The sequence below is a fragment of the Silurus aristotelis genome (assembly GCF_946808225.1).
Source record: "Silurus aristotelis genome assembly, chromosome: 12".
Lineage (NCBI taxonomy): Eukaryota > Metazoa > Chordata > Actinopteri > Siluriformes > Siluridae > Silurus > Silurus aristotelis.
Window position 1 is genome coordinate 26,265,468 of NC_139585.1, and position 27,970 is coordinate 26,293,437.

At 40.5% G+C, this 27,970-nt stretch overlaps 2 protein-coding genes across 2 annotated transcripts in view; both read right to left on the reverse strand.

The window, feature by feature from the left end:
- The window catches only part of prkar1ab (protein kinase, cAMP-dependent, regulatory, type I, alpha (tissue specific extinguisher 1) b), a 216,246-nt gene that overhangs the window by 41,333 nt on the left and 146,943 nt on the right, over positions 1–27,970 (reverse strand). The window lies entirely within an intron of this gene.
- Positions 2,203–27,875, reverse strand: mms19 (MMS19 homolog, cytosolic iron-sulfur assembly component). The gene is made up of 31 exons (XM_083557079.1): positions 27,757–27,875; positions 27,150–27,198; positions 23,228–23,328; positions 22,195–22,280; positions 21,905–21,979; positions 21,736–21,805; positions 20,644–20,772; positions 20,018–20,079; positions 19,562–19,648; positions 18,556–18,630; positions 18,380–18,457; positions 16,726–16,864; positions 15,241–15,395; positions 14,163–14,241; positions 13,811–13,936; positions 13,470–13,551; positions 13,294–13,391; positions 13,066–13,224; positions 12,453–12,608; positions 11,931–12,021; positions 10,023–10,125; positions 9,451–9,525; positions 9,235–9,361; positions 8,591–8,697; positions 7,650–7,706; positions 5,622–5,808; positions 5,452–5,534; positions 3,806–3,970; positions 3,653–3,712; positions 3,465–3,565; positions 2,203–2,966 (listed from the first exon to the last, which is right to left on the reverse strand). Exons 1-31 carry the CDS (start codon positions 27,842–27,844, stop codon positions 2,936–2,938), a joined length of 3,081 nt encoding a protein of 1,026 aa, XP_083413205.1. The 5' UTR covers positions 27,845–27,875; the 3' UTR covers positions 2,203–2,935.

The following is a 27,970-nucleotide window of genomic DNA, read 5'->3' on the forward strand; positions in this document are numbered from 1 at the left end:
CACAGTCAAACATGGTGGCAGAAGCTTAATGGTTTTTGGTTGTTTTGGAGCAGGGAAGGTTGGAGACTTATTTCGAGAAAATGTGAAAGGAATCCTGAACCAATATGGCTACCGTTCCATACTTTAACACCATACAATTCAATTCATTGTAACCGACTTCAGCTTGCAACACGATGACGAAGCAAACGAAGCGTACGTCTGATCTCTGTAAGCGTGGAGTGTTATGTATCATGTATCATGGAATGGCCTGGACAGTCACTGCACCTAAATCCTATTGAACTGCTCTGGGATGAACTGGATTGTAAAGAAATCTCCACCTGGTGAAGAACATCTTTGTTGAGCTTTACAAGAGGCATGTTTGGAGAAAAGAACTGTCCAGGTGCTGAAAGTGTGTAAAAGTGTGTCTTCACGCAAAGGGAGGATTTTTCAATGCAAATAAAGTCAGGACATTTACAGTATAGATTTGTTTGGTCAAAGTAAATCTTTACAGCGTTACATTATCGAGTACATTGAATAGAAACAAAAGTAACATGCAGGTGTCTCTCGCAAACCATATAAAAGTAGAATAATGGGATTTAATTCCATTTTACACATTTATAAAGAGATTAACCTTCTAATACTGTCCACTTTATCCTTGGCATTAGTTTTGCTGGCCTGATTGAAATGAAACGAATGACAAATCGAACCCTGCAGGATTGAGAACATTTTAAAATCTGGAAATCATTGATAGAAAAAAAAATCATTTAGGCAGCTTTCACACTTGGTCATGTTTTTTCTACAACACAATCATCTCTCTAATAAACATGGACAGAATGCAGCACTTTTTAGAAGGTTCATTTATCTATTGTTTGGGGGTCTGCTAACATTTAAAGTGTCAAATGATGTCAAAAATCTATTTATATTTTTTTGTTCGACTATTCAGGCAAATATTGATGTATTTAAAAAAAAAAAAAAAAAAAAAAAAAAAAAAAAAAAAAAGAGGACAAACTTTTCCTTTGTATCAACAAACTGAAGATAATGCACCACAACTCCGTCTTGGTCAGGATGAGGATTTTATATATACAGTGCACTTTTTATATACAGTGCTGTATTAACATTTTACTTCATTTTATAATTAATAATTATATTTTTATTAATACATTTCATTATTTGAACATAATTCCCTATAAGTTTTTTTGGTCTATCATTCTATATGTAAGAGACCAGGAAAATCTACTAAACAAAGTAGTTATGTGGCAAATGCAGTTCTCTCTCTCTCTCTCTCTCTCTCTCTCTCTCTCTCTCTCTCTCTCTCTCTCTCTCTCTCTATATATATATAAAATGTACACATGTATACACTCTGGAAAGTTTTCAATGCCACCTCATATATAATCGTACATGAGGTGGCATTGAAAGGTGTCGAGACTACTGTAGTTTTGGAACACCAACAGATGGCAGCACAAGGCTGTATGCAGTGGTTGGTGGTAGCTTTGTGGTTAATGCATTGCACTTTGAATGACGAAATGTCATGAGTTCAAATACCAGCCACACCAAGCAGCCAATCCTGGGCACCTGAGCAACGCCCCTTAACCCCATAGTTGCTGTTGTATGATTGAGATAAACGTAAGTCGCTCTGGATAAGGGCGTCTGCCAAATGCCATTAATGTAAACGTCACAGGGAGCCTTCATAAGTCAGTGTGCTAAAAGACGTCCTGTGCAACTGGTGCTATTCTGACCACACCGAGTGGAGTTTCTCGCCGGAGTGATCTCACTTCAGCACTTACCCTACTTGCCAGATTTGGCTCCTGCGTACTTCGCCCTTTCTCCATAGATGATCCAGCTCAAAGGTCACCATTTTGACACCATTGTGGAGAACCAGAGAGTGCTTGACACAATTTAAAAACAAAACTTCTAGGACACATTCAGAAAGAACGCTAGGAGCACTGTCTTGCTATGCAAAGGGGACTTTTTTGAAGGTGATGGTGTGTGAACATAGACAAATAAAGTACTTTTTTGTAAACAGAGCTAGCTTCGAGACAGACATAGATTAAACCTAGTCCTAGACTAAAAACGTCGCTTTAAATCAGATTAATAGAGATCGGCTTTCTCGGTCATGGTCTAGTCCAGAATGTAATGAGAGATTCACTGGAATTCTGGGATGCATGAGATGGAAATATACCCTGTGACTTGAATGAAAGTTCAGTCAGAGACATGATGCTTGGGGCCATTTAGAAAAGCTAGTCAATTACCAGCATGTTTTATTTTCTCCTGAACCACTGAAGGAAAGAAAAAATATGGAAGAAAATCGACATGGACATGAAGCATGTCAAACTCCACCCAGACACCTGAGATCAGGAGCAAATCAGGAACCCTGCTGCCAAACCCCCTGTTTTAATTCAGCAATATAAACAGTGTGTGTTTGGAAGCTCATCCTCATCTCTTGCTCATCTCTGTCTTCAAAACTTCGAAGGCCAGTTAACACTTTTTCACCAGATATTATCTTTATTTAATAATTATAATAAATCTCTAGTAGATCGGAAGCTAAACAGTCAGTAATAAGGACAGATGAGTGTGTCATGGTTACAGTGTAAAAAATAAAAACATGCCTCGTGTGAAAGTAGCCTTCTGAATATTTTCAAATCATTTGCAATTCTCTTTTCCACATCATACATGAAATCTTCAACAAAAAAAAAAAAAGAACTCCGTTTGTATCTATCTAAATTGTGAACCAGGTTTAGAATTCAGCCCCCGGATTTGCTGCTCAGGTTCAGAAAAAAAGGGAAGCTGAAAGCTCCATCCAAGTGCATTATTTCAGTACATTCCTCTTCATGTAGTCCTAAACAGGACCAGCTGACTTCCTTTGCGTTGTGCGTCTTCAGAGCGACTTGGTGTGACGTCATAAATGAGTAGAATTTGGGTGGAAGAGACTGTGGGTGGACGGGGGATCTTCCTCACCTCATCTTCCTCCTGGACTCCCTAACAAAAACCTGCAACATAAACATACACTCGTACACGAGTTCACCCTGGGGTCAAAACAATTCGATCAGTCTGTCTGTCTATCCATCTACATCCATATCTATCTGTTTGTATGTCTGTCTGTGTCTATCCATCTATCTCTCTTTTCCTTGCCACATCCATTCACCCATCATTGCCACATCCATCCATCCATCATTGCCCCATCCATCCATCCATTTGGACACCCGACTTTCTCAGCCAAACCTGCTCCTGCATGACGATGCCCCTGTGCATAAACCAGCTCCATCAAGAAATGGGATGAATGTGAACACTGACTGAACCCCAGGCCTCCTCACCTACATCAGTACCCGACTTTACTAACACCCTTATGTTCTGCACAAATTTTCACAAGATCCAAAATAACATCTTCCCAAGTAAGTAGAGCTTATTATAACAGCAGATGGGGTCTAAATCTGATGCGCAGGTGTCCACATACTTTTGTCCAGTAATGTTCTGGAATAAATACGCACCATTCGCTGCGTGCCGCCACCGCCTCCTTCCTCACCAGTCTCTTCTTGTCGTCCAGCGGCCGAGCGAGACTTTTTAGCACCCTGGGACGGAAAGGCAGCACCTGCAGAAGCACCGTTGGAAAGCGTTCAAAGGTCAAAGCAGTTCTAAAGCTGTATATGTGCACAAAAGGTCAGAATTTGAGTCTTACCATGTGACTAGGCAGGCGGGAGAGGGCGTGGACGCAGCGCAGGGCAGCCATCCTCACTTTCTGTAACAGCGTTATTTCCACATCAGCACAAAAAGATTTTAAATCAATCAGGAATGATTGGAGTCACTGAAATGAAAGAGTAGAGTGGAGTACCATAGCAGGGCTGGTGGTGAGAGCGAGCAGGCGGGTGAACAGAGCCTCCAGCTGCGTGCTGAGAGTCGGTGGAGGCTCCATTATCAGTGGCTGAAAGCAGGAGAGAGTTGAGAGCTGCACTGCATCATCAGGACACGTCAGTGCTTCCAAAAGCAGGGGCAGCAACTGGGCAACAACAACAAAAACAACAACAATACAGGGGGTTTAAAAACCAAGACTTTCAAAACTAAAACCTGACCTCTGTTTTACAGATGTAATTGCTAATATATGCACTCAATGGACAAAAGTCTGTGGACACCTGACCATGTGCTGATTTTTGAGTATCCTTTTTCACATTAAGTCCCTTTTTGCTTTTAGAAAACCTCCACTTTTGTTTTTTCTTCCACTGGCAAACATTTGAGTATTTCTTCTCAAGGGACAATACTATAGAAATTTAACATACATACATACATACATACATACATATAAAGATAGGAGTAAAATTTCTATAGTATTGTATAATATATATTAGAATAGTAAATGTGCAGCTTGTATAGCAGTACAGATTTACTGTTCTCTGAAATATACATATAACCATTGTCAAAATAAATGGCAACCCAAAGTGAGTACACCCGAAGTGATGACAGCTGTACGTCATGTACCCATGCAAAACCACATGTCCTATTCATCATGTTCATGTTTTTGTCTTCTTTACAGGACCATACACAGGTGTATTATTTATTAGAGAAGTTTAAATTTGGTGCTTTAAGTTCTATGCTCTCATACTGAAAACCTGTCCAAGAGCATGAATTACTGGAAGCATGACCTGTGTGGTGATGCCCTGGTGAGGAGCACCAAGAAAATTGGGTCTTGCCTACAGTCAAGCATGGTGGTGGTATCATCATGGTCCGGGGCTGCATGAGTGCAGTTGGTACTGGAGAGCTGCGGTTCATTAAAGAAAACGGATTCCAACATGTACTGTGACATTCTGAAACAGAACACGATGCCCTCTCTTCTGAAACCGATCTTCAGAAATTTTCCACCATTACGACCCCAAACACACCTCCAAGATGACAACTGCTTTGCTGAGGACGCTGAAGGTGAAGGATTGGCCAAGTATGTCTCCAGACCTGAGCCCTATTGAGGGCCTGTGGGGCTCCTCAAGCAAAAGGTGGAAGAGACATCAAGAAGACATCCAGAAGAGGATCCCAGCAACAACCTGTGCAGCTCTGGTGAATTCCACGTTTAGGAGGATTAAGGCAGTGCTACATAATAGTGCTCACATAATATTGACACTTTGGACACAGTTTTGGCATGTTCACTGAGGGTGTACTCACTTTTGTTGCCAGTTATTTACACAATAATGGCTGTATGTTGAGTTATTTTTCAGACTGCACATTTACTACAAGTTTCATTTCTATAGTATTGTCCCTTGAGAAGAAATACTCAAATGTTTGCTGAAATATGAGGGGTGCACTCACTTTTGTGAGATACTGCCTCTGGCTGTCTTTATGGAAACCGTTTGAAGAAGAAGCACATATTGCTGGAAAAGTCAGGTGTCCCTACACTTATGGCGATATAGTGTATGTTATTAGGACCAGGACTGTGATTATGAGCAGATCGATGTTAGTAATGAAGCTCATGTCCCAGCAGACTGATCTACTCACAGCAGGAAGCTCGGTGAGCTGCACTTGTCTGGGCAGATTGTTGACCAGGTGAGACAGGGCCTTTAGAAACACTGATCTCTTCTCTGAAAAAGAGACGGAAAGCGTTATTAGATACGCCGTGACGATCGAGCGGTGCTTGAGGTTTACTGTAATAAGTGACATGTAGACACCTAGCTCTGCGCTGTTGAAGCCTTGTACGAGTTTAGCCGAGTTCTCGGTAAAGAATCGCTGGCGGTACATGATGCGTACGTCGGCGTGACAGCTGCGGTTTAGCACGTCCGGAGAATCGCTCATGAGCAGCGAGAAACCGTCCGCTGCCTGAGAACCTAACTGGTCATCGTTTAGAAGGCCGAAGAGCTGAAAAGAGACAAGGTGGTGTTCGGTATAAAAATGATACACACAAGAATACTCTTCATGTAAAATGTTTTCAATACAGAACACTTTATTATATTTAGGGCAGAAAAAGTGAAGGTTTAAAAACAAAACCTGGTCAGGCGCAGTGCCTGGACCCCTAATTATCATGCTTATAAGGGCACATTGTTAAGTGCGTTTTAGAAATCTGTACATCACCTAAAACAGGGGTCTTTATTTCTTTTTCTGCAACAAACATTGTGCATTGAATGGCATCCGGTTACATGACCAGGTTAAAAAAAATTTGCTGTGCAAACGGTCACTTTAACCGACTTTGGAGCTCTGTTTCTTATTACATTATGTTCGATCCTTTTCAAGGTCGATTTTTTCAGTGTTTTTTTTTTTTTATTCAATTCCCCCAAAACAAGTTGTTTCCTGTTATCCTTTCTTTATAGCAGCTGTAATGCCGTTGTTCCCTCTCTTTAGAATTCCCAATTTAAAGAAACATCTTTACCGCAAACTCGCACCGACACTGGAGACTCCTTCCATCTATGTTAAATGAAATCCCCTTTACAAAAACGTTCCCTGTATCATAGGTGAAACTTTTTTTTCTTTGTAAAATAACGCTTATTTTTATATGCTTTCTAGATTTTGTAGAGCATAGTCCCCATAAATTGTCCCTATGAGAGATTTCCCATCTAATCTAATGTTTGACACGGGCAAAAATAAAAGGAAGATTTTAAAACAAAACCATAAAAACTTCTTTCAATTGCAGTGCCTGGTTCCCTAGTTACTAGGCGTGTAAGGGCGTATCTTGATGCCAAAATGTGGCGTCATATATTGTACAAACCTGCGATTCATATCATGGAAATCTAATCATCTCCTAAAACAGGGGTCTTTATTATTTTCCAAAATAGGGCTGATGTGGCAGGTTTTGGTTATCAGCCTGTGAGATCTGCAATTGTGAAGTCAAAAAGCTCCTGACTGCGAAAACCACTGTGCAACATCTGGGCACATGACCATGTTTAAAAAAAAAATTTTTTAACAATCAAGGACGGTCGCTTTAACCGACTTTGGAACTCTATTACAGAGCGCATTACGTTTCAGTCAATCGCTTTCAAAGTCGCAGATCAGAAAATGTGTTTATTCGATAATTTCTTGTGAAATTTCCCAAAAACGAGTTGTTTCCCGTTATCGCTTTATAGCAGTGTAAAGTCATTTGCATCTCTCTTGAAGTTCGATACATTTCCAATTTAGAAGGCAACATATTTACCACAAACTCCTACAGACACTGAAAGCTCCTTCCACTAACGTTAAATAAAATCTCCTTAATAATTTCCCCGTCTTAAAGGTAAAACTTTTCTTTGTATAACAATTTTTATTTAAATATGATTATATAGAGCAGTCGCCATTTAGGTCCCTGTAAATTGTCCCTACAAGTCATTACAAATATTTTCCATCTGATCTAGTGTTTGACGCAGGCAGAAAATGAAAGCGAAGAAGATTTCAAAACAAAACCAAAAAGCTCCTGACTACAACAAGCACTGAGTATATTAATGACATCTGGTTACATGACCACGTTATAACCGTTTAAAAGTTTATGATTAACGTTTTAAATAAAAGTTTAAAACGGTTTATGATCCTGTTCAAAAAAGATTTTCAGCCATAATTTTACTCAAATTGTGTTGCAGGAAAAAGGGATGAAAATCGTGGAACCAGAATTTGACAGAATTACACACTGCTGGTCGAGTTGACTGAATTCAAACACATACTGAAATCCAAAATTGAAAAAAAAAAAGATTAAGGATGCAAATCTCTTCATGAGTTTAAGATGAAAAATAACCTACCTTATCAGTCAGGACTGGTGACAGAGGATGGTAGCGCAGAAGCAAAGCCTTGGTCACCTACATAATAAGGAAAAATTAAATTGTGTTAATTCCCATTAGGGATCCCACGGCTCATGGAATTTCTGGAATAAAATGCAACTTTAAATGGTTTATTCCAGGCAGAGAAAGTCAGGGAATTTTATATTTTGTTTGTCCAAGTCATGAAATATCAGGGATTTTTGTTTATCTACTCTTCTGGATTCCAAACGGTGCTGGAAACCCCTTGGGATTCTTTTCAATATCAGATAAAGCTTCAATTGAATTTGGGTTACAATGTAAAGAATTCAGTCTGAGGCCATGCTCAGCTATAAGCATTTGGAGGAGTCTTTTATTTTCAGTGAAATCCCAATCAATCAATCAATCCCATCAACATTACCAGTTTTCTTTCATTATCAATTCAAACTCAAAAGATCTCCTCCGTATGGGCTCAGATCAGAAAACTTGGCCAAGAAGGGAAAAGCCTGTCAGAAGTGGGACTCTAACCTACACCTCCAGAGAAGACTGCGACCTGAACGCAGCACCTGAGACCGCTCGGCCAACCCAAAAGCTAGACCATGAGGCCTCTTGCCTTGGTGATCATGTCCAGGACATTTGGTGAACATGCAAAAGTAATTACACTAATGGAACCCTTGCCGTGAGTATTTGTAATGTATAAAATTCCAATTGGAGATTTCTAGACAACTGTGGTACAGCAAAAATTCATAAAAAAGAATTTGGACCTTTAGTGCCACTTAGATGAGGATGGGCTCCTCTTAAGGTTTCTTCCTCACCGTTGTCACCACTAGGTCGCTCATTAGGGATAAACTTATAGGCACTGAACAATTGTATTGAATTTAATTATTACAACAAGAAAATCTGTAATATACATGGAATCTTGAGATTTTTATTTTTATTTTTTTTACCCAGATTAATAAGGTGAAGGCTTGAACTCGCTGTGCAGATGATTCGCATTCTAACGTTGCACTTATTCTGCTTAACGTCTTCTCCAGAACAGCATCCAGGGCTGGGCCTAAACACACAAAACCCATCAAGCTACAATTAGTTCCAAATTACAATACAGCCACTATACAGACCAATGAAATGAAGTCTCAGCTTTAAATACACTCGGTGGTCAAACGTTTGTGGACACATGACCATAAGATTCTGTTTGAACATCTACATATAGTCCCTATTTCCTGTTATAAAAACTTTCACTCTTCTGGGAAGATGTTTCAGAGATTTTGTGAAGATTAATAGATTTTTTTCAAAGCTTTTTAGTAAAGTCAGGTACTGATGTAGACGAGAAGGTGAGGAGGCCCTGGTTTCAGTCAGCGTGAATAACGTGTTCAAGAGGTTTGGAGATCTATAGCAGAAGATCTTCCACTCCAACCAATGGAAAGCACATCTTTACAGAGCTGGCTCTCAAAATTTCATCTATGGTATATACAATTGCGTACCTCCAACCTTTGTGCTAACAGTTTGAGAAAGATGCATATTGCTGGAAAAATCGAGGGTCCCAAAACTTTTGTCCATAGATTGTATTTCACTTCAGCTTCCCCCCCCACACCTGCTGCTCTCTTGTTGATCAGGCCGGCGAAACATTTCGCCGCGGACGTGTAGGAGAACGGGTGAGTACATGTGAAGATCAGCTCCTCCAACTGCACCAAAAGTCTGTCCAGGTCAGGAATGTCCACCTTCCACAGGAAAAAAAAAAAAATCTATAACACACCACAATATGTATTTGGAGTCATGAGAAGGAATTGTGTTTTTGATATGAACTTGCCTGTTGTGAAAGGGAACACACACAGGCCATGAGCAAACACACCAGCTGTGACTGGGACCAATCGTCTGACCGGCTCTGAGAGGAAACATCACAAGAACAGGCTCATTCTTACCGTACGAATGTTCACGAGTAAAAGACACAAGACGCACAGCTTTCTGGATTTTCCAACCATGTCGGGTTCCCGTTTTACACTCAGTAAATGTTGTTAACTATACAGGCTTAAGTACAGGGTCTCTGGGTTACTGATCGGAAGGTTTGGGGGTTCAAGTCCCGGCATCGCCAAGCTGCCAATCTTGGGCCCTTAAGCAAGGCCCTTAATCTTCTGTGCACCAGGGGGGTGTATCGTGGCTGACCCCGGCTTCCTAACATCGCTGAGATACAATATATTTACAATCCCACACACACACACACACACACAGTGTAGAGGCAGCTTGGTGATGCGGGGAATTAAAATCACGACCTTCTGATCAACAGCTTACCCACTGAGCTACCACCCCTCTCAACATACAAACGTGTGAGGGATGTATTGTGCGAGACAGGAATATGAGTAAAAAGGGAACCGAGTGTCTTACCTTGAGGAGCTGAATATTGGATGGGTAGGCCTTTTCAGGCAGCCAAGAGTCGTCTCCGTCTAAGAAAAGGGACACGGCCTGAGCTGCCATTCGAGTAGCAGGTCTAGAAAGAACAGAGGGTTGTTTTAATTCAGAATCGTTCAGATCATTAAGATCTTCTTGACCTTTATTATTTATATATTTTTGAGACACTATTAGAAGTAAAAGACGGCTCTGTATATAATTATATGAAAAGTTGATGTTATATGCCAGGTCCCCTGCACCCCCACATTTAGAAAGGCTCTCTGAACAATGCCAGAGACATATTGCAAGTTGAATTGTAAATATATCTTTTTACTAAAAATCATATCTGTATTTGATGATAAAGGTTGGCTTTCAAACTATAATTTCCTGTAGTTATTAACGTAGCCCAATTATTTAAAAAATTCACCCACAAACTAACAGAACGGTACATTCAGAATAACATTCGATCGTGATTGAGCAGCTTTACGAGGCATAATAAATATAGTTAAAAATCATAAAATCTTCACAATAACAAAAAATATCCAGGACAATGTCTTTTTGCACACTGACTAATGAAGGTCGGTGCTCCCAGTGACTGTGCGTGCAGCCTTGTGCTGCTATCTGTTGGCGTGTTACAAAAAACCTCTAAAAATTCAGGTCTGGACTCAACTTCAACTCAATCAATCAACTTCCAATCAGGCACAGAATGGAATGATGAATTAAAACCTGTCTGCTTATTTCCGCACTCATAATCCCATCAATTCGGAACACCACTGGCAGAAATGCAGCCCCAAACCAGAACACAACCTCCACCAGGTATTACTAAAAGCTACAAGGACTCATTCTTCCATCCTTCTCATCATCCACATTATCTCAAAACCTTGGATTCGTCACTCCATTATACTCTTTTCTACTGATTTTCATTCTAGTATTTGTGAGTGTTTGTATATCTCAGCTTTTTCACCCTCTTTTGCTTCTGAAAAAGTGGTTTCTTGGCTGCTCCCCTTAATAACCCTGCAACCAAAATACATTCCAGATCAAACTTGTAGACTGTAAGGGTCAGCCTGGCATTCCAATGAAGCTGCCACATGCTAACACATGCTAATACACCTCTTCCGGTCTCTCAAAGAAGAGAAATGGAGAAGCTTGAGCAAATTTAGTGTTTCCTTGACCTTCCAAACCCTTTTTATGGCCGTCCTGGTTTTTCGAAATAGCTGGAATGCCATATGTTGGTTGCTGATTTCGTTTTGAGAGTGATCTTGCTGATGCAAGTTTTATGTCTGTCAAATTCTGTGATCTTTGGCCTTCGTATGTGAATTTATTTATAAAGGACAGTAAATCTGTACTGCTATACAAGCTGCATATTGACTACCTTAAAATATATTCTAGTTTCATTTCTATAATATTGTCCCTTGAGACCATACTGTATACAGTGGTCCCCTTCGAGGGTTACGTTCTAAGACCCCCTCGAGTTCCGGACGAATTTTGGACGCAGCCCCTATGGTACCTCAGTGAATTCATTTAGACATTGTCACTTTATAAATGTAATAGTGTACAGTGTTTGACCAAATACATAGTTTAAAATGTTATTCCTAACGTTCCTGAAAGTTCGGTCCTGCTGCGGATTCCTGCAAATTTTAAGATAATAATAACGGTGAAGAAGACCCTGGCAGACCTTACCAGACTTGCACATGATCAAACTTCCTATAGATTGTTTATCCATAAAGTCGTCATGGCTCGAGATCGAGCCGAAGTCAAAAATACTATCTGTACAGAATAATAGATCATTTCACTTTTTGTTTGTTTTTTTATAAACTCGCTGCAGATGTCGGAAAGCGGCTGATTTGCCTACTGCGGTACTTGTGGGAGGGTGTGTGTGGTTTTCCTGTTGTCTGAGCGACTTACGCTGGCTGTAATGCTGCACAAGCAGTGCTTATGACAGGAACTAGAGCAGAGAGCACGGCCTCTTCAGTGAGGGGACTAGAGCACTTCTGACCTGCAATAAAGGGGGGGAAAAAGCGTGCATTAGTATGCATTGTTTTGTGCACTGTATATTTAGTTGTTTTTTTTTTTTTTTTTTTTCTTGTCCGTGTTGTACGTGCTGAGGTTGATGGGAAAAAAACAAAACACCTGTTAATCAGATGTTGAACCAGCTAAACAGATGTTCAGCAAAAAAACAAAAACAAAAAAAACTGCTTAACATACTCTTAGCATCCGGACACAGCATTTCCCTAGATTCCTTACTTGTTCATCCCAGAACAGTTCAATAGGATCTGGGTGCGGTGACTGAACACCACTGGGCCCCTGAGCAAGGCCCTTAACCACATAGCTACTCAGATGAATGAGTGAGATAAATGGTTATCCCTCAATCCGTTAATCTGCGTGTGGACAGGTGACAATGTTTGCATGGACAGGTGAGGTACGTACTGTGCACAGCTGCGTGCAGGGACAGGCCCATCAACCGCGGAATGACGGTGGCGTGGAAAAAGTCTGCAATTTCCACCGTGTGATGCGTTTCCTCTGCGATCCTCCACAGACCTCGACACGCCCAAATCACCTCCTCGGCCGAGAACCCGCTGCTACCTGCACACAGCGAGGCGGGGAATCAAGTTCAGCTTTAAGACATTACCGAAAAAATAAAGCACAGAATATAGAACACTTTTTCTTAGTGGTTAAGGCATTTGGCTTCTAAGGTTGTGTGTTTAAATCCCAGTCACACCAAGTTGCTGCCACTCATGGGCCCCTGAGCAAGGCCCTTAACCCCATAGCTGCTCCGTTGTATGAATGAAATAAATGTAATTCGCTCTGGATGAACATGTCTGCCAAATGCCGTAAGTATTTACATAAGCATTTCTCATCCAGAGTGACTTACAACTGAACAGGTTGCTCAAGGGCTCAGCAGTGGCAGGTCCTTGGTGTGGCTGGGATCTGAACTCGTGACCTTCCGATCCAAAGTCCAATGACTTAACAACCGAGCTTCCATCTCTAGTGAAAGGCATGTATGAGCGCGATCCAAATAAAACTGAACTGAACTATGTACCTTTGTGTGCAGCAGCTAAAACCTGCAGTAGTACCGGCACGCTCTCCTGCACCAGACTTATCCGCAGGGAGACGGAGGCGAGGGCCGTCACGCTGCGCTCCCGTGCCGCCGCTCTGCTTCGGATCAGAGCCGGAGAAGCATCTCCTTCAGCCATGGGCTCTGCAGAGAGAAGAGTGTATTTCAGACACTCTCAAGTTAAATCAAGTCCGAAATCAAGACCAAACCTACCTGTGAATATTTCATCCTTCAGCCGAGGAACCATTCGGGTAACGAAGAAGGACGGATGGAGACGAGCCAGAGATCCCGCGCAGTCCGTTACCGCGGAACTAGAATGAACACGACGAAAGGACATGATGTTTAGTTTGAACGAGAAGTGAGAAACGTGACCTGTTTTCAGATGCTACCTGACTTGGGCGTCGTTCTCTTCTACAACAAGCCTCGTCAGGTGCTCCACTGCTATTTCCATGTCCGCCTCTGTTAACAGGCCTTGGGAAAGAATACAAAAATGATAAAAGAAATTATTAAAAAGGAAAAAAGAAAAACATATGACCTCACACACGCATATACAGGGCTGACGAAATGAACACGTTAATAACGTGTTAAAACATTTATTTTTTAACTCTCATTTTATTAACGTGGGATTAATGCAGCACACGTTTCTGTTTGACCATTTTTATAAATTTGTGCATGTGTGCGAGTGTGTGTGCAGCCTGTGTGTGAGTGCGAGTGTGTAGCAGCCACCCACCAGACTGCTTGCCCAGTGTGGCGAGGACCTTCATAGCAGTGACCTGAAGCGCCGCATTAGACTCTGCCAAAGCGGAAAACACCACGTTGCAGAGAGACTTTTGGAAGGGGAGCAGCACGTTGTCCTCTGAGAAGAACCAAGAAAATACCTCAGCATTGATGAATTTCCACATTACAGTAGTTCAGGAGCTCTGACAATGGTGTCTATAACAAGACTATCTGTCTGTCTGTCTTCATATCCATTTCTCTAGCCATCTTCATATCCATCCATCCATCTTCATGTCTGTCTGTCTGTTTATATTTATGTCTGTCTGTCTCCATACTGAGTCTGAGCATGTTGAATTGACACACACCTCGTTCTGCAGGCCGGCTGCTCACTGTGGGCTGGATGAAGCCCTGCAACACCTCCAACAGAGTGCGCCGATGAGCACACTACACACACACACACACACACACACACACACACACACACACACACACACACACACACACACACACACACACACACACACACACACACACACACACACACACACACACACACACACACACACACACACACACACACACACACACACGACAATCAGAAATACATTAACATTGACTTTTTCATGCTTACTTGAAGGACTTCACATAAGAGTCGGATGCTACAGGTGTAACCTGTTCTCCTTTTGATTTCGGAATGAAATGTAACAACTGGTGTTAATAAAGACCAAGTGAATCTAAACGCTGCATCGGCGTTGCATACAAACACCTAGAAATATACCGATACACTGTACTGATACAGCTGCATTAAGCTCATGCATTAGGGATGAGATTCAGTGATTCACAAGTGCATATGTGTAAACGTTAGCGATGTGGCGCATCGATTTAAAAAAAGGGTGCATCAGATACAAGTTGGCATTTAACATTTACATCGGTAAAAAAAATGAATAAAAAAATGTGTTCATATATAATTATTAGATGTGCTACACTTTTATTATTTCTAAAGTGACCAATAATTTGTGACCAATATTTGATATGTAGATTGATTTGTCCTCATTTGTGAATATGACGCATCAACGTCCTGGGAGACACATAGAACACAGATTAACATGGCAGAGGTAGAGCTGCATCTTCATAGAGACAGAACAGGAAAAGAACATCTGGATATATTTATTTTAATTTTATTTTTTGCACTACAAAGGCCTGTTTGTGAAAGGGCCATGCTTTAGAAGTCAGAAGGTTCTCAAGAAACCAAAGGAAACTATCAGCACCGTATTCAATAGCAGAGCATCATAATGTTTTCCAGTGAATCGTATTGTGTTGAATCAAATCGAAATTGAAATGGTGGTGAAGCGTATCGCGTTTTGCTATGCATCTCGATGCGAATCTTATCTGCCTTGGTTATGGAGATGCGCATCCCTATCGTGCAGATGTGAGGAACCTGACCTGTGTTCTGGAGTTGTACTGCTCAAACATTGCAGGCAGCACGGCTGCAGTCACAATGAGGCTCGACCTGTAGGAGGCGCCGCTTGCAGCCTGGAGCAGCTTGGCGCTGGGCCACACCAGCTTCAGGTCCGGCTCACACAGGTGGTGCTGACAGTCTAAAACACAAGGAGAGAGGGTCTTGGTCAACCTGAATAAATATTGTATAAATCTTTTTTTTTTTTTTTTTTTTACATAATATATAAATATGATTAATTAATCGATTATGCATCCAATAATTTTTAGTATTTATGAATACATATTCGAATCATGTTTTAACTATACTTAATAATCTAATTCATTATTATCAGTGTGATATATTTCTAAGCTTGGCATTGCATTGTATTTGTGTTTTTTTAAATAATGGCCTGTAAGAAAAATATCAAAAAGTATTTGCCCCCCTCCTGACATTTGTCACAGTTAAATAATTGAGCAAACTGTATAAACTATAATACACAAAAGGTAACTTGTAACAGGTTTTAAATGCTGATTTCACTTATTACGAGGAAAAAAGCTGCACAAACCTGCCTATGTGATAAAGTTATTGCCCCCTATCCCTAATAACTTGTGAACTGGAGTCTTTCAGGTCGGTGTGGATGAATTTTGACCCACGTTTCTATGCAGAAATGTTTTCATTCAGTCACATTGGATGGTTTTCCAAGCATGAACGCTCTGTTCAAACATTCCAATCAGCTTTAAGTCCAGACTTTGACGAGGTCACTCCAAAACCATCATTAAACTTCATTTAGTTTATTTTTGAGCCATTCAGAGATGGACGTGTTGCTGTGTTCCAGATCCATGTGACTATTTGGAACTGATGTTCCAAATAGTCACATCAGTCCACAAAAGTCTTGGGGATGATCAAGATGTTTTTTTGGCAAAAAAAAACAACAAAAAAAAAAAAAAGCCTTTTTTTGTCAGTGCTCTTTTAGTATATAATTAATTAAGTATTAAATAAGTAATTTTAATTCATTTATCAATTATTATGATAATTAATTGTTTATTACTATCAATGTAATTAATTATAATATAATCAACTTATAGATAGATAGATAGATAGATAGATAGATAGATAGATAGATAGATAGATAGATAGATAGATAGATAGATAGATAGATATTCTCACATTTAAATTTCAGTACAGTGAAATTCTTGTTTCACATATCCTATCTTGTTAAACTGGGGTCAGAGCTCCCCGGGAGCAGAGTGGGTTAAGGGCCTTTCTTAAGGGCCCAACAGCAATAGCTTGGTGGTGCTGCGGCTTGAACCATATAGCATAGCAAATCAATGATTTAGAGTTTATGGATGGCTGGGACTAATACATTTTTTTTTTTTTTTTTTTTTATATTTCCCTCATTTAAATCCAGCACCACTGAAAGAAGAAAATGCTTGTTTTTAGGAAATCTTCTACCGCATCACAGCAAATTTGTGCTTTTTTGGGACTGAGACCTTTGAGGACGAGCTCCAGGAACATCTGCAGAGCATCTCCCGAGTTTGATGTGAGGACCGTGCGAGCCAGACAGGATGTGATGGCCCCGAGAGCAGCGAGACCTGCTGACTCGACTTTCTCGCTCGCTGTCTGGAAAACCTACGGAACGAAAATGCTTTAGTGTCAGAAGGCAGCCTAAAGCACCAACAGGGAACACTGTCAAATTATAAATAATGTGCAAGTTGAAGTCACCGAAAGCTGGTATAATAACAATAGGCCATCGGCATAAATAGTTTTTCCGGCTTCTGGTGTGCCATCATTACAAGAGTGGCCTCTAGAGGTGAATCACTGACACTACGTGCTGTTTGTTTTTACACACAAGACTGCACACTGCAGGGAGATCGCTATATAATATTTATTATCTATAATGAATTATTTAATTATGTTTATTAATTAAAATATTCAGAATTATTTAATTTACCACATTTTCAGAATTCAGTACTGATTTTTTTTTAATGTTTTTTATTAAAGATCAGTACTATTTTACATAGAGTGTTTATTTTTTTATCCAGTATTCATTTTAAAAACTATAGATTATCAGCAAGTACAATTCAACGTAGCTTTCAGCATCAGTAAAATCGGTCGACCTCTACTGGGAAGGTCAGAGTAAATGTGCGGATTTATTAGAAAAATTATTTACTGGTTTTTATTCAATTTAATACATCAGGAAGTGATTTATACTCTTAAGGGGGAAAATTCTATTTTTGGGAAACATGATTACATGAGGATTTAAGCACTTAAACTTGCGCTGGTATAAATAAATAATCAGCTTTGTAGATCAGAAGGAACCAGAGCTCCTGTTAACAGCCTGTAGTTTATTTCCGTCCAATAGCAACCGGTTCCATATTTGTTTCCTCTTCCAACGCAGTCATTTGCCAAAACTAAAGTATTTATTCCAGAAATCCGGATATCAGGTATGTTATAAACTCTATAGATCACCATCCTCTCTAAGTTTTTTTAATCAATAAATTATAAATCTTGGAAACTTTCAAAAAAAGCCAAACAAACATCTCAAGGAAACTGGTGAGGGCCATTATACCTTGAGACAGATCCTGAATCCTTACTCATCAATAATCTAAGGCCATGTTCACAGTAATACATTTTACATTTTTCTTTTCGTTTAAAGTTTTCGTCCACACAGAGACGGTGTTTCCAATCGATGGAAATGTAGCTTTTTGAAAGCGCTTTTCGAAGTGAATAAATGTAATGTAAATGTAAATGAAATTGCCGAAAAGTTTCGAAGAGCCGGAAAGGAAATAAACGTCAGGCATAAAATGGCACGAGCCGAAGAGTCTTACGTTTTGCTCATGCGCGGTACAGGGATGTGATCGTTCTCAGACGATTCAATGTGGATGGCGACTTTTGGGCAATGAGTGGAAACGAAAGTGTGGATGCGGAACGCTTTTAGAAGAATTTTTACAAATGTATTTGTATTCGTGTCGACGTAGCCTCGTACAGTATTCTGGTCTGCAGTCAATTCTCCATCCCAAAGACAGGACATTGAACTGCTGTCCAAACTACTAGCCAAATCATTTGAATACTACCAGGGAATGACATACATGACAATATTTGCCTATCTGGCAACAACATAAACAAGCAGCAATAAAGCCTGACCTCTCGGCGTATGGAGGACCAGAGGCCTGGGAGGAACTCGGCCAGCTCTTTGTGTCCGTATACAGGACCACAAGCCGCCTAGAAGGAGAAGGAACACCATAACTTTAAATTAATTTTTCCATCTCTGACCTAGCACTCAAAAGCCGGTCATAGCGGAAGTGTGAATGATGGTTTACCAGCGTTTTCAGCGAGTCCACCTTGGCATCCTGGACTTCCGAGTCAAGTTTCTCGATAAGTAATGGTACCAGGAACTGTTGGAGGGAAGGATGCAAATCAGTAAAACAGCAAGCAACAAGTGTGCTCTTAGAATCATTTGAATAGGGAAATTAGCATCACTGCTATGAGTGTCATACAATGTAAAACAGGATGAAGAGAGTTATTTCTTCCTGGCAGACCTGCACATAGCCAAGGTCTGATATGTGAAGGAAGTGTGAAACTTCGAAACCGTGGCTTCGATGTAACGAATTCCAATAAATAATACACAAACACCCTGATATGATTGCATTGTATAGCACTGTGTTGGATCGATTCGAAATCGGTAGCAGATTCATATGTATGTTTATTGTATCATATCGTTGACTATGCATCAGAAAAGGATATATATATATATATATATATATATATATATATATATATATATATATATATATATATATATATATATATGAATATATATATATGAATATATATATATATATATATATATATATATATATATATATATATATATATATATATATATATATATATATATATATATATATATAAAATGATGGGTATTAATTTGTGTTTCGAAACTCACGGCTCCGAAAATTTGCGTGTTCTCATTTGAAACCTAACTAAGTTGCGTATCATCTTAAAATTAGCGGGAATCCACAGCGGGAGCGGATGTTTAGAACCTTTAGGAATAACACTAAGTATTTGGTCAAATACTGTACACGTTTACATTTATAAAGCGACATAATGTCTGGATGAATTCACTGAGGTACCATAGGGGCGTCCAAAACTGGCAGATTTTCGGAACTCGCTCTAAAAGGAACACTTTCAGAGCATTATTAATGGGTAAAGATACCAGCGGCTGTGAAATGTGTGGAAACAGTGGGTCTTTAATGGTTTTTAAGACGCATTCATGTTCTTTGTGTTTTGGTAAAATGCAAAAACATGCCTTGTTTCAAGACAAACCTCTGCGAATCGCGCCGTGCCTGTTAGAACGGCCCGGAGAGCCAGGATGAGGTCCTCCTGCGTGATGCCGTGAGGGTTGTTGGCTGGCTGAAGACAACATGAAGAACAGGAGACAACGAGGGTTATTAAGTTCCTTTTGAGGCTTTAAGGTATTTATACCCCACAGCATGCAACAATCCATTACTACTGAAAACTATTCATTCATTAAGATTCATTAAGGTTAAGCGACTGCTCAAGGACATGAAATGGGGAGGAGGAGGTGGGAGCTCAGTGGTTAAGGTATTGGATATTGGATTGGAAGGTCATAAATTCAAATCCCAGCACCACCACCAGCTACCACTACAGGGCCCGTGAGCGAGACCCTGCTCAGGTGTAAGTCGCCCTGCCAAATGCCATAAATGTAAAATTCCCACGATTTGTTACTGTGCTTGAAAGCGAAGCTGGAATTCGACGTACAGGTGTGAAGTCGACCGGGAAGTAGCAGGACGTGACTTCAAAGAGCTCCTCTGTAAACTGGTCTGAGGGGGAGAGAAGGAATAAAGAATGAGTCAGAGACATCTGCTGACTCTAAACAAGCTGCCAAACACAAAAGCCTGCCAATGTGGCATTACTTCATCTCATCTGACCAAGTGTCCATACTAGGGTTGCAAAGGGGCAGAACATATTTACACAGATAAAATGGGTTTGTTTTTTTTTTTTACCTTGATTTAATTATTAGTATAATTTTTTTTGGCAAAATATCTTACACATGGCACAAGGAAGTTTTAAACATTTATGTAATATGTATGTCATTTACGTGAATACTCGCCAAGAAGTGCATTATGGAGGAACACACAGTGGGTGTAGGGGGCGTGGCCTGTGCGTGTAGGGGGCGTGGCCTCGGTGGCCGTGCAGTAAGTGAGCTGTGTGCATGTGACTAATGAATGTGAAGATTTTATTTTCCGACTTAAGTTCCCCGGTATTGGCTACGCTGCAATTGTGTAAATTTAGTCCCATGGAAAGTTTCCAGTTTACAACAGACCAAACATTGTACTTCAATCGTTTGAATATGAGTGATTGAGTGTCTACGAAGCTGGACTCACTGAGGTCATAACCCCTGTGGATGATGTTTCTGGCGATCTGGAAAACCAGCAGGAGGTTGCGAGGATCTCGTTCACCATCCATGGCCTGCACAAATCCGAACACAAAGTCCGGACCCAAACCCTTCAGCTCTGCAGAATTGGGACAGTGTGACAGAATTACAGTGGATCAATGAGCAGATGAAACTCTTTCACTTTGCCTCCAGCCATTAAACTCTTAACGACAAGAAAAAAAAAACAAATATATACGTTTAAAATGATTTATACAGGGTGCTGAAATTCCCTTAGTGCTGCACTTACACTAAAAAGCATTCTTATAAAAGCCTTTTACAGCGAACACTCATTGTGCACCACACCACTGCTCCATTATATCTAAGAGCTCGCACTCGTTACGAACGATGTCCAGACACCCCAAAAGTCTCCAGCTCCAAAAATGTCCCACTTCACTGCTAATAAGTGGAAAATTGGATAGTTTACATTTTAATTATTATTAATGCTATTTTGCTCATTTTTATGAAACTTGTCATTATTATTAATATTATTACAAGAATTAGTACTATGGTCATAAAAACAAATAAATAACTGGCATTGAAATTGAATATGATTTTTGATGATTATTATCAGTTTTTTTTTTTTTTTTTTTATGTATCAATAATCAGATAACAGAAATAAAGTATATAAAAAGCACAATTATTAGTGGATTTACAATTAAAAGAACACCACGTTATGTTACATGGATTTCAGTAACAACGGAAAACCGCCTGTGAAGTCGTCCGTCGGGTGGTCCCTCGGCTTATTTACATTAATAAGGCGATAAAGACCTGCCTGACCAATCAGATCCGAGATCTGGGATATTTCTAGTACAGGCGGACATTAGTGGTGTGTCATTATGCTAGTACTTCCTGTCACTGTTTAGGTTCCAAAATAAGAAGACTGCCATCTATCTGTCGGTCGGGATATAAACTAAACAACCGTCATGAACAAGTTTTTTTTTTTTTTTTTTTTTTTATATCGATACAGTTTCGGCAAATGAAATGTCGCAATGCTCAAGTGCATGAATATTTTCTTACACCCCTATACATAAGTAGTCCTTACCCTTTTCCCTCGAATCCATGAGGCTGATGAGGATGTTATAGACATATGAGCGCTCTTTCAACATCAAGGACTGCCGAAATGAAGGAAAGGAGAAGAAAGTTGGCATATAACAAAAGAATTAGTGTATTTGGTGAGAATGATTTGCTCCATATATTGGAATTGAATTCACCTGAACATGAACATCCTGGAAGAGGGCTTTTAGAATAGATACTGCTGCACCTGGAGGCAGCGCTGCGCACTTCGCCTGGAGGAACATCAACGTTTCAATTCCACTCATTAACATTTATTAACGTTCTGGAGCAACCAAAACTTTCAGCGTTATTATTATTATTATTATTATTATTATTATTATTAATGTAAATGTAAATATATTATCGTAATCTATCTTTAAGTCTCATGGAGACAAATAACTTCCAAAAAAGAACCCGCATTGCCTCGTGAAGTCATCTACAGGCTTACCAGAGCTGCGAGTCCGTGGAGGACGTGCGGCGTGATTGCATAGTGATCCTTCAGCCTGTTCTCGTAGAACGCTACCAGGACCTTCACTGTGCAGAGGATTGAAGACGTTACTCTCAAAGATCACTGCATGTTCACTTCTACAAAGAGTTTACCATAAATCGTTTATTATATCCTTCTCAAGCGTCGCATGATCTACCGGATCGTCCAGACTTATTGACATCAACATAAATCCGATATAACCACAAGTTTGTGGACACCAGACCGTAAAACCATAAGATTGGTTTCTATTTAAATCATCTCCGCAATTTTGGGAAGATGTTTCGCTAGATTTTCTGAAGATTTTAACTCATGCAAGGTGAGGATCTATGTTCAATAGAGCTCTATAGCAGGAGATCTTCCACTCCAACCCGTGTAAAGCAGATCTACATGGAGCCGGCTTTGTACACAGGGGCAATGACATGCTGGAACAGGTTTTGGGTCTCCTAGTTTAAATGTGAAGGGAAAAAGACCACATTTAAAGAAATTCTGTATAAATGTGTGCCTCTAACAGTTTGAAGAAGAGTCACAAATGACTGGAAAAGACAGGTGTCCCATTACTTTTGGCCATATACGGTACAGATGCAAACGGTTGGTGGTGTTTTTTTCCTTATGCAAACACTCGCTCTCCAAAAATTTCATTTTAGCGGCAAGAAAATATCAGATAGATAGATGGATGGATGGAGACAGACAGACAGACAAATAGACAGACAGACAGACAAAGATAGATAGGCATTTAGACAGACAAATAGACAAACAGACAGACAGACAGACAGACAGACAGACAGACAGGCAAATAGACAGACAGACAAAGACAGACAGAGAGAAATATAGACAAACAGACAGACAGACAGAGAGACAAAGACAGACAGAGAGACAAAGACAGACAGATATCAGAATGAGAATAAAAGTTACTTTTAAACCCCAGAACACACAGAAATTCTGCATTAGTTTCCTGGAGCTCTGGGTGTACGTAGAGGATGAGACAAAAGCTTACCTTCACTCTCGGAAAGGCCGCTGTAGGATTCCTGCAGGACCTCAGAGAGCAGCTGCACCCCTCGGCCACGGGTCTGAGTCTGAGAACTTGTTAAACTTAACCTAAGGAGAAGTGAAACAACCTGTCAAGATACACGCAGACACGTGTTTCACTCCTGTTATGAGATCATGCCAATGTTTGTTTGATCTCACAAAAGTAAGTACACCCCTCACATTTCAGCAACCATTTTAGTATTTAGGACAATACTATAGAAATAAGATTTATTTGACAGTAGTCAGTGTGCAGCTTGTATAGCAGTACAGATTTACTGTCCTCTGAAAATAAGAACATACAGCCATTAATGTCTAAATAACTGCAAACAAAAATCTTTACTCACTTATGTTTTAATATATTTTTGCCCATAAATATGTATTAAATTATTCAAAGTACAGTGGGACCCGGTTATGTCGCCGGCCTAGGGGACGCCAAAAAGCGAGATAACCGATGATCGAGATAAACGAAAACCAATAAGGCGGCAATATATTAACGTGCTTGAAATGTCTTTATGTACATGATGTGCGTAAAATGCGAATGCAAATGTGCATGCACGTGTTTTTGGAGTTTTTTTTACACAACAGCGTTGCGGCTCGAGATAACCTGTAATGCGGATAAGGAGGCGGAAGCCGAAGTAAACGCAAACAAAGTTTATTGAGACTCAGGAGATAATCCACCAATACTTGTAGCGAAGCAGTAATATCCAGTGGTGCGCTCCGGGAGCACAGTCCACGAAGTTCTGTGAAAGCAGAGACAGCAACAGATAAACGTGTTGCAGACAGCGTGAACATGGAAAACAGCAGAATCGGGGTAATCCGGGGGGCCGTTGAGAGAATGCGGAGTCCGAGAAGAAGGGTACGTAGCGGGATACGTATACGCGATTACACAGACATGAACCAACACATACGATCATGCACAAACCATAACGGACCGCGAGTGTGTGGAGGTGAGGGGCTTCAATAGGAGATGAGATGAGTGTGTGAATGAGAGTCAGGTGTGTGATCAGCATGACTGCGACGAGCTCCGTGCGGGCGGGACACGCACAGGAGAAGAAACAGGGTGCTTCGGGGAATTCTTCGGGGGCAAACTACTACTTCACCTGCGTTCCTTTACTCGTTCTTTCCCCCTTCTTGCTCATGTCTTTCCAGCATTCCTTCCAAGCCTTGTTCCTATTCATTTCTTCCTTTCTTCTCTGATTTTCATTTCTTCTTTATTCATTCGTTCCTTCCTTTCGATTCTTATTTTATTTCTTCCCTTCCTTCCTTCCCCTCGTCTTTATTCGTTAATTCCTTCCTTTCGATTCTTTATTTATTTCTTCCCTCTTCTTTCTTCCCCACCTTCCTCTACTCTAATTTGCTTCTTTCCTTCCTCATATCCTCTCTATACAACACCAGGATAGAGACTACAGAGTCTTTAGGTTAAATTCTGCTATTGAGTTGTTTCTTTAACCAACCACATTTTGAGTTTGCGACACCGGGGCCATCTGACAGGCGTCCAATAATGTCGGCATTTATACGTCTACCGATTGGATTTTCAGAGCGCGCACTAGTCAAACTCGCAACCCGCGTCTGTAGCGACCTGCACAAGCTTAAATATATTTGTGTGGATTTAATAGCTGTTTCTTTTTTCCTGTGGCTGACAGATGAGAAGAAACCGATGTGGTTGCAGATACACTTGCGAGGACATTTACAAGACGGGCTTTTGAAGAAGAGCTGGGCATCGTGAGGAAAAGTCGGTCCAAACAGTTGAGTTTTTTCATGAAACAATTCTGCTTGTGTTTTTTTCTTTCCTGTAGAATTTGTATAAAAATACACAATTTGCATTCGTTTCAAATCTGTAATACACTGAAAGAAATGCACAACATTGCACAGGGTCATTGTAGGAGTGAATATCGATGCTTCTGATAGAGATGATCTATGCAGGTGGTGCAGCTGTGGCTCCAGTGAAAGGAGACTTGTTAAATTGTGTTCATTGGGTTTCTTGCTTTAGTGATAACATTCATTCTCGCTGTATGAGTTTCCTGTGTGTGATGCAGCGCTCTGTTATGATGGTATTAAGAGGTGGACTGGTTCAGACACCAAGTTGTTGGTGTGATTTCATTTTTATCATCAGATTATTACGATACGATCGCAGTAAATTGTTGATTCTTGGTTTAAAAAAAAAAAAAAAAAAAAAAAAAAAAAAAAAAAAAAAAAAAACGGGTCATGATGAGAATCGACAAACACACGGTTCGTAACCGATGGTGCTTTTTTTTTCTGTTGAGCGGTGGAGCCACATTCATACGAGATCTTAATCACATCTGCCAAAACTCATCTGTCAGCGATCATCTCAAATTCAGTCTAAACCACAAGGCTCTGGTTACTGAGCAGAAATTTGGCAGTTCAAGCCCCAGCATTGCCATGCTGCACTTCCTGGGGCCCTTGAGCAAGGCCCTTAATTCTCTATGCTCCAGGGGGCGCTGTATCATGGCTGACCTGCGCCCTGACCCACAGCTTCCCAACAACCTGAGATATGTGAAGAAAGAATTTTAGGGTGAGGTAGTGCATGAATGATAACTAAAAGCCTCCTTCCTTTCCTTTCTCTCCTTTCCTCATATCCTTTTTTTCTTTATCTTTCCCATCCTCTTTCTTTTCTTTACTTCCACCCTTTCTAAATTATTTCCTTTTGATTTGTCCTTCCTGTCCTTTTTTCCTTTCTTCATTCCCTACTTCTTTCACTCCTTTCTTTATCCCTTGCATCTTTCATTACTTCTTACCCTCCATCTTTCCCTCCGTTCTTCCTCCTTTCTTTTCATCCCCTTCCATCAGAACACATCACAACCTCATGCTCCAGTACATCTGATCACATGATCAACTTGCTTGTTAACATCATGAGCAGCAGCTACGCTAATTCCTCTCCACTGCTTCTCTTTCTCTACCCGTCCCGAGGCATCCTGAGGTTGCTCCAGCTCCAGTCACGTCCCACCTCATGAAGATTATGGACCTTCAAAGAGTAGACCCCCCAAAACATCCCGAACCATCTAGAGATGAGGATGTTTTGGAGATGTTTCATGTAGAGTTTGGACACTGAACCTCTTTGAGCATTTAAAAGACTCTGGCATGGAGAAGTTCATGATCTCAGATGTTGAGCTGTTTTATGAGCTGCTCAGTAGCTCCTGGTTCCACAACGTCAACTGACTGTATAAGACTGTAGAAAAGAAATTACTCATCACACACTCTTGATATCACCTAAAATTCCTCATAACATCTAAGGGGGTTTTTCATTGCCACAGTCTCACCTCAAGCTTCATCATCAGGGATAAAAACACATCGTTCACTTATATTCACATTTTTTATTCTATAAATAGGTTCTGTAAAGCTGCTTTGAGACAACATCCACTGTGAAAATCCGCTTTAGAATAATCTTGAACTTCCTTTCTTTATTCCCTCCCTCTTTCTTTCTACCATGCCTACCTTCCTTTCAATTTGTCCTTTCCTTCCTTTCAATTTCTTCCTTCCCTCCCTGATTTCCTTTCTTTCTGTCCCTCTTCTTTCTTGTGAATTTTTTGCCCGTGACTGCAAACCTGGACTGAAAATCGCAGTTCCTGGTGAACCCTGAGCGCACAATCGGAACGATGCCACTTATTTCCTGTTCAGTCTGATACCGAGTGCTTTTTAAAACCAGTCTCATGCCTGATCTTTTCACAAGGTTTGGTGAAGGAATATGAAAATTTGTTGAACACTGTTCAGAGGCAGAAGAAATCGCTTCCATTCATGTTCAAGCTCTCATTCAAATTCACACACTTTGAAAACCCCATTACTTTATGATCAGTCGGTTCATCCCTGGTGCACAGACACTTGATGTACCAGTGTGTGTGTGTGTGTGTGTGTGTGTGTGTGTAATACATTACCCTAGTGCCTCGACCAGCTGAAGGATTGAGAACTGTCCCGTCTTGACACCTTCAAGAAAAAAACAAAACAAATATAAAGTTAATAGGAAGGGCAAATCTCCAGGTGACGTTTAAGCATCCTAAAGACCATCCTCCTGAACATACAGATAACTACAGAGAGTTTAGGATTTAGTTTTCTGGGGCCCCACTGGAGGCCACTTGTGCACTTAGGGGTCTTTGAAAGCATCCACTTTTGCTGCAATGTGTTTTGCAAGACTGTAATAATCTGGTGATCAGAGAGAGCTTCTACTCCTGCTGCACACAGGATGTGGTAAACCAACCAGCAACATCTTAGGCGCGCTTATTCTTTTTTTTCTCACCCGTATTCCTATAATTCCACCTCCTGCGTTCTGATTGGCCCAGACATTCAAACAAACGCGCAAACAACCAATGAAAAAACGGAAATTCTGAACGAAAGGAAGGCCATCCAATCACAAAGCAGGTGGGGCGGGATTAATCGGAATACGCGTGGAACACACAATGCACGTTTACCAACAAGTTACAGACGCAGCATTGTCTAACTGCAGCGCGTTACGTGTATAACATTCACAACTTCAAGACAACGCACCTGTCGCGATCGTCGCAGCCGAGCTGTCGGCTTGTCCGGAGACGAATTCCTCCAACAGACTGACTAGACTTGCGCCGTCGGCAGCCATCGCGAACAGCTTCAAAGCGTCTCCCACCCACCTGCGCATGCGTAGACGGGTGTTTTTTTAATTTAATTTAATTAAATTTTAAACATAATTAAAAATCGTTAGAAGACGAAAATAATGCAATTGTAC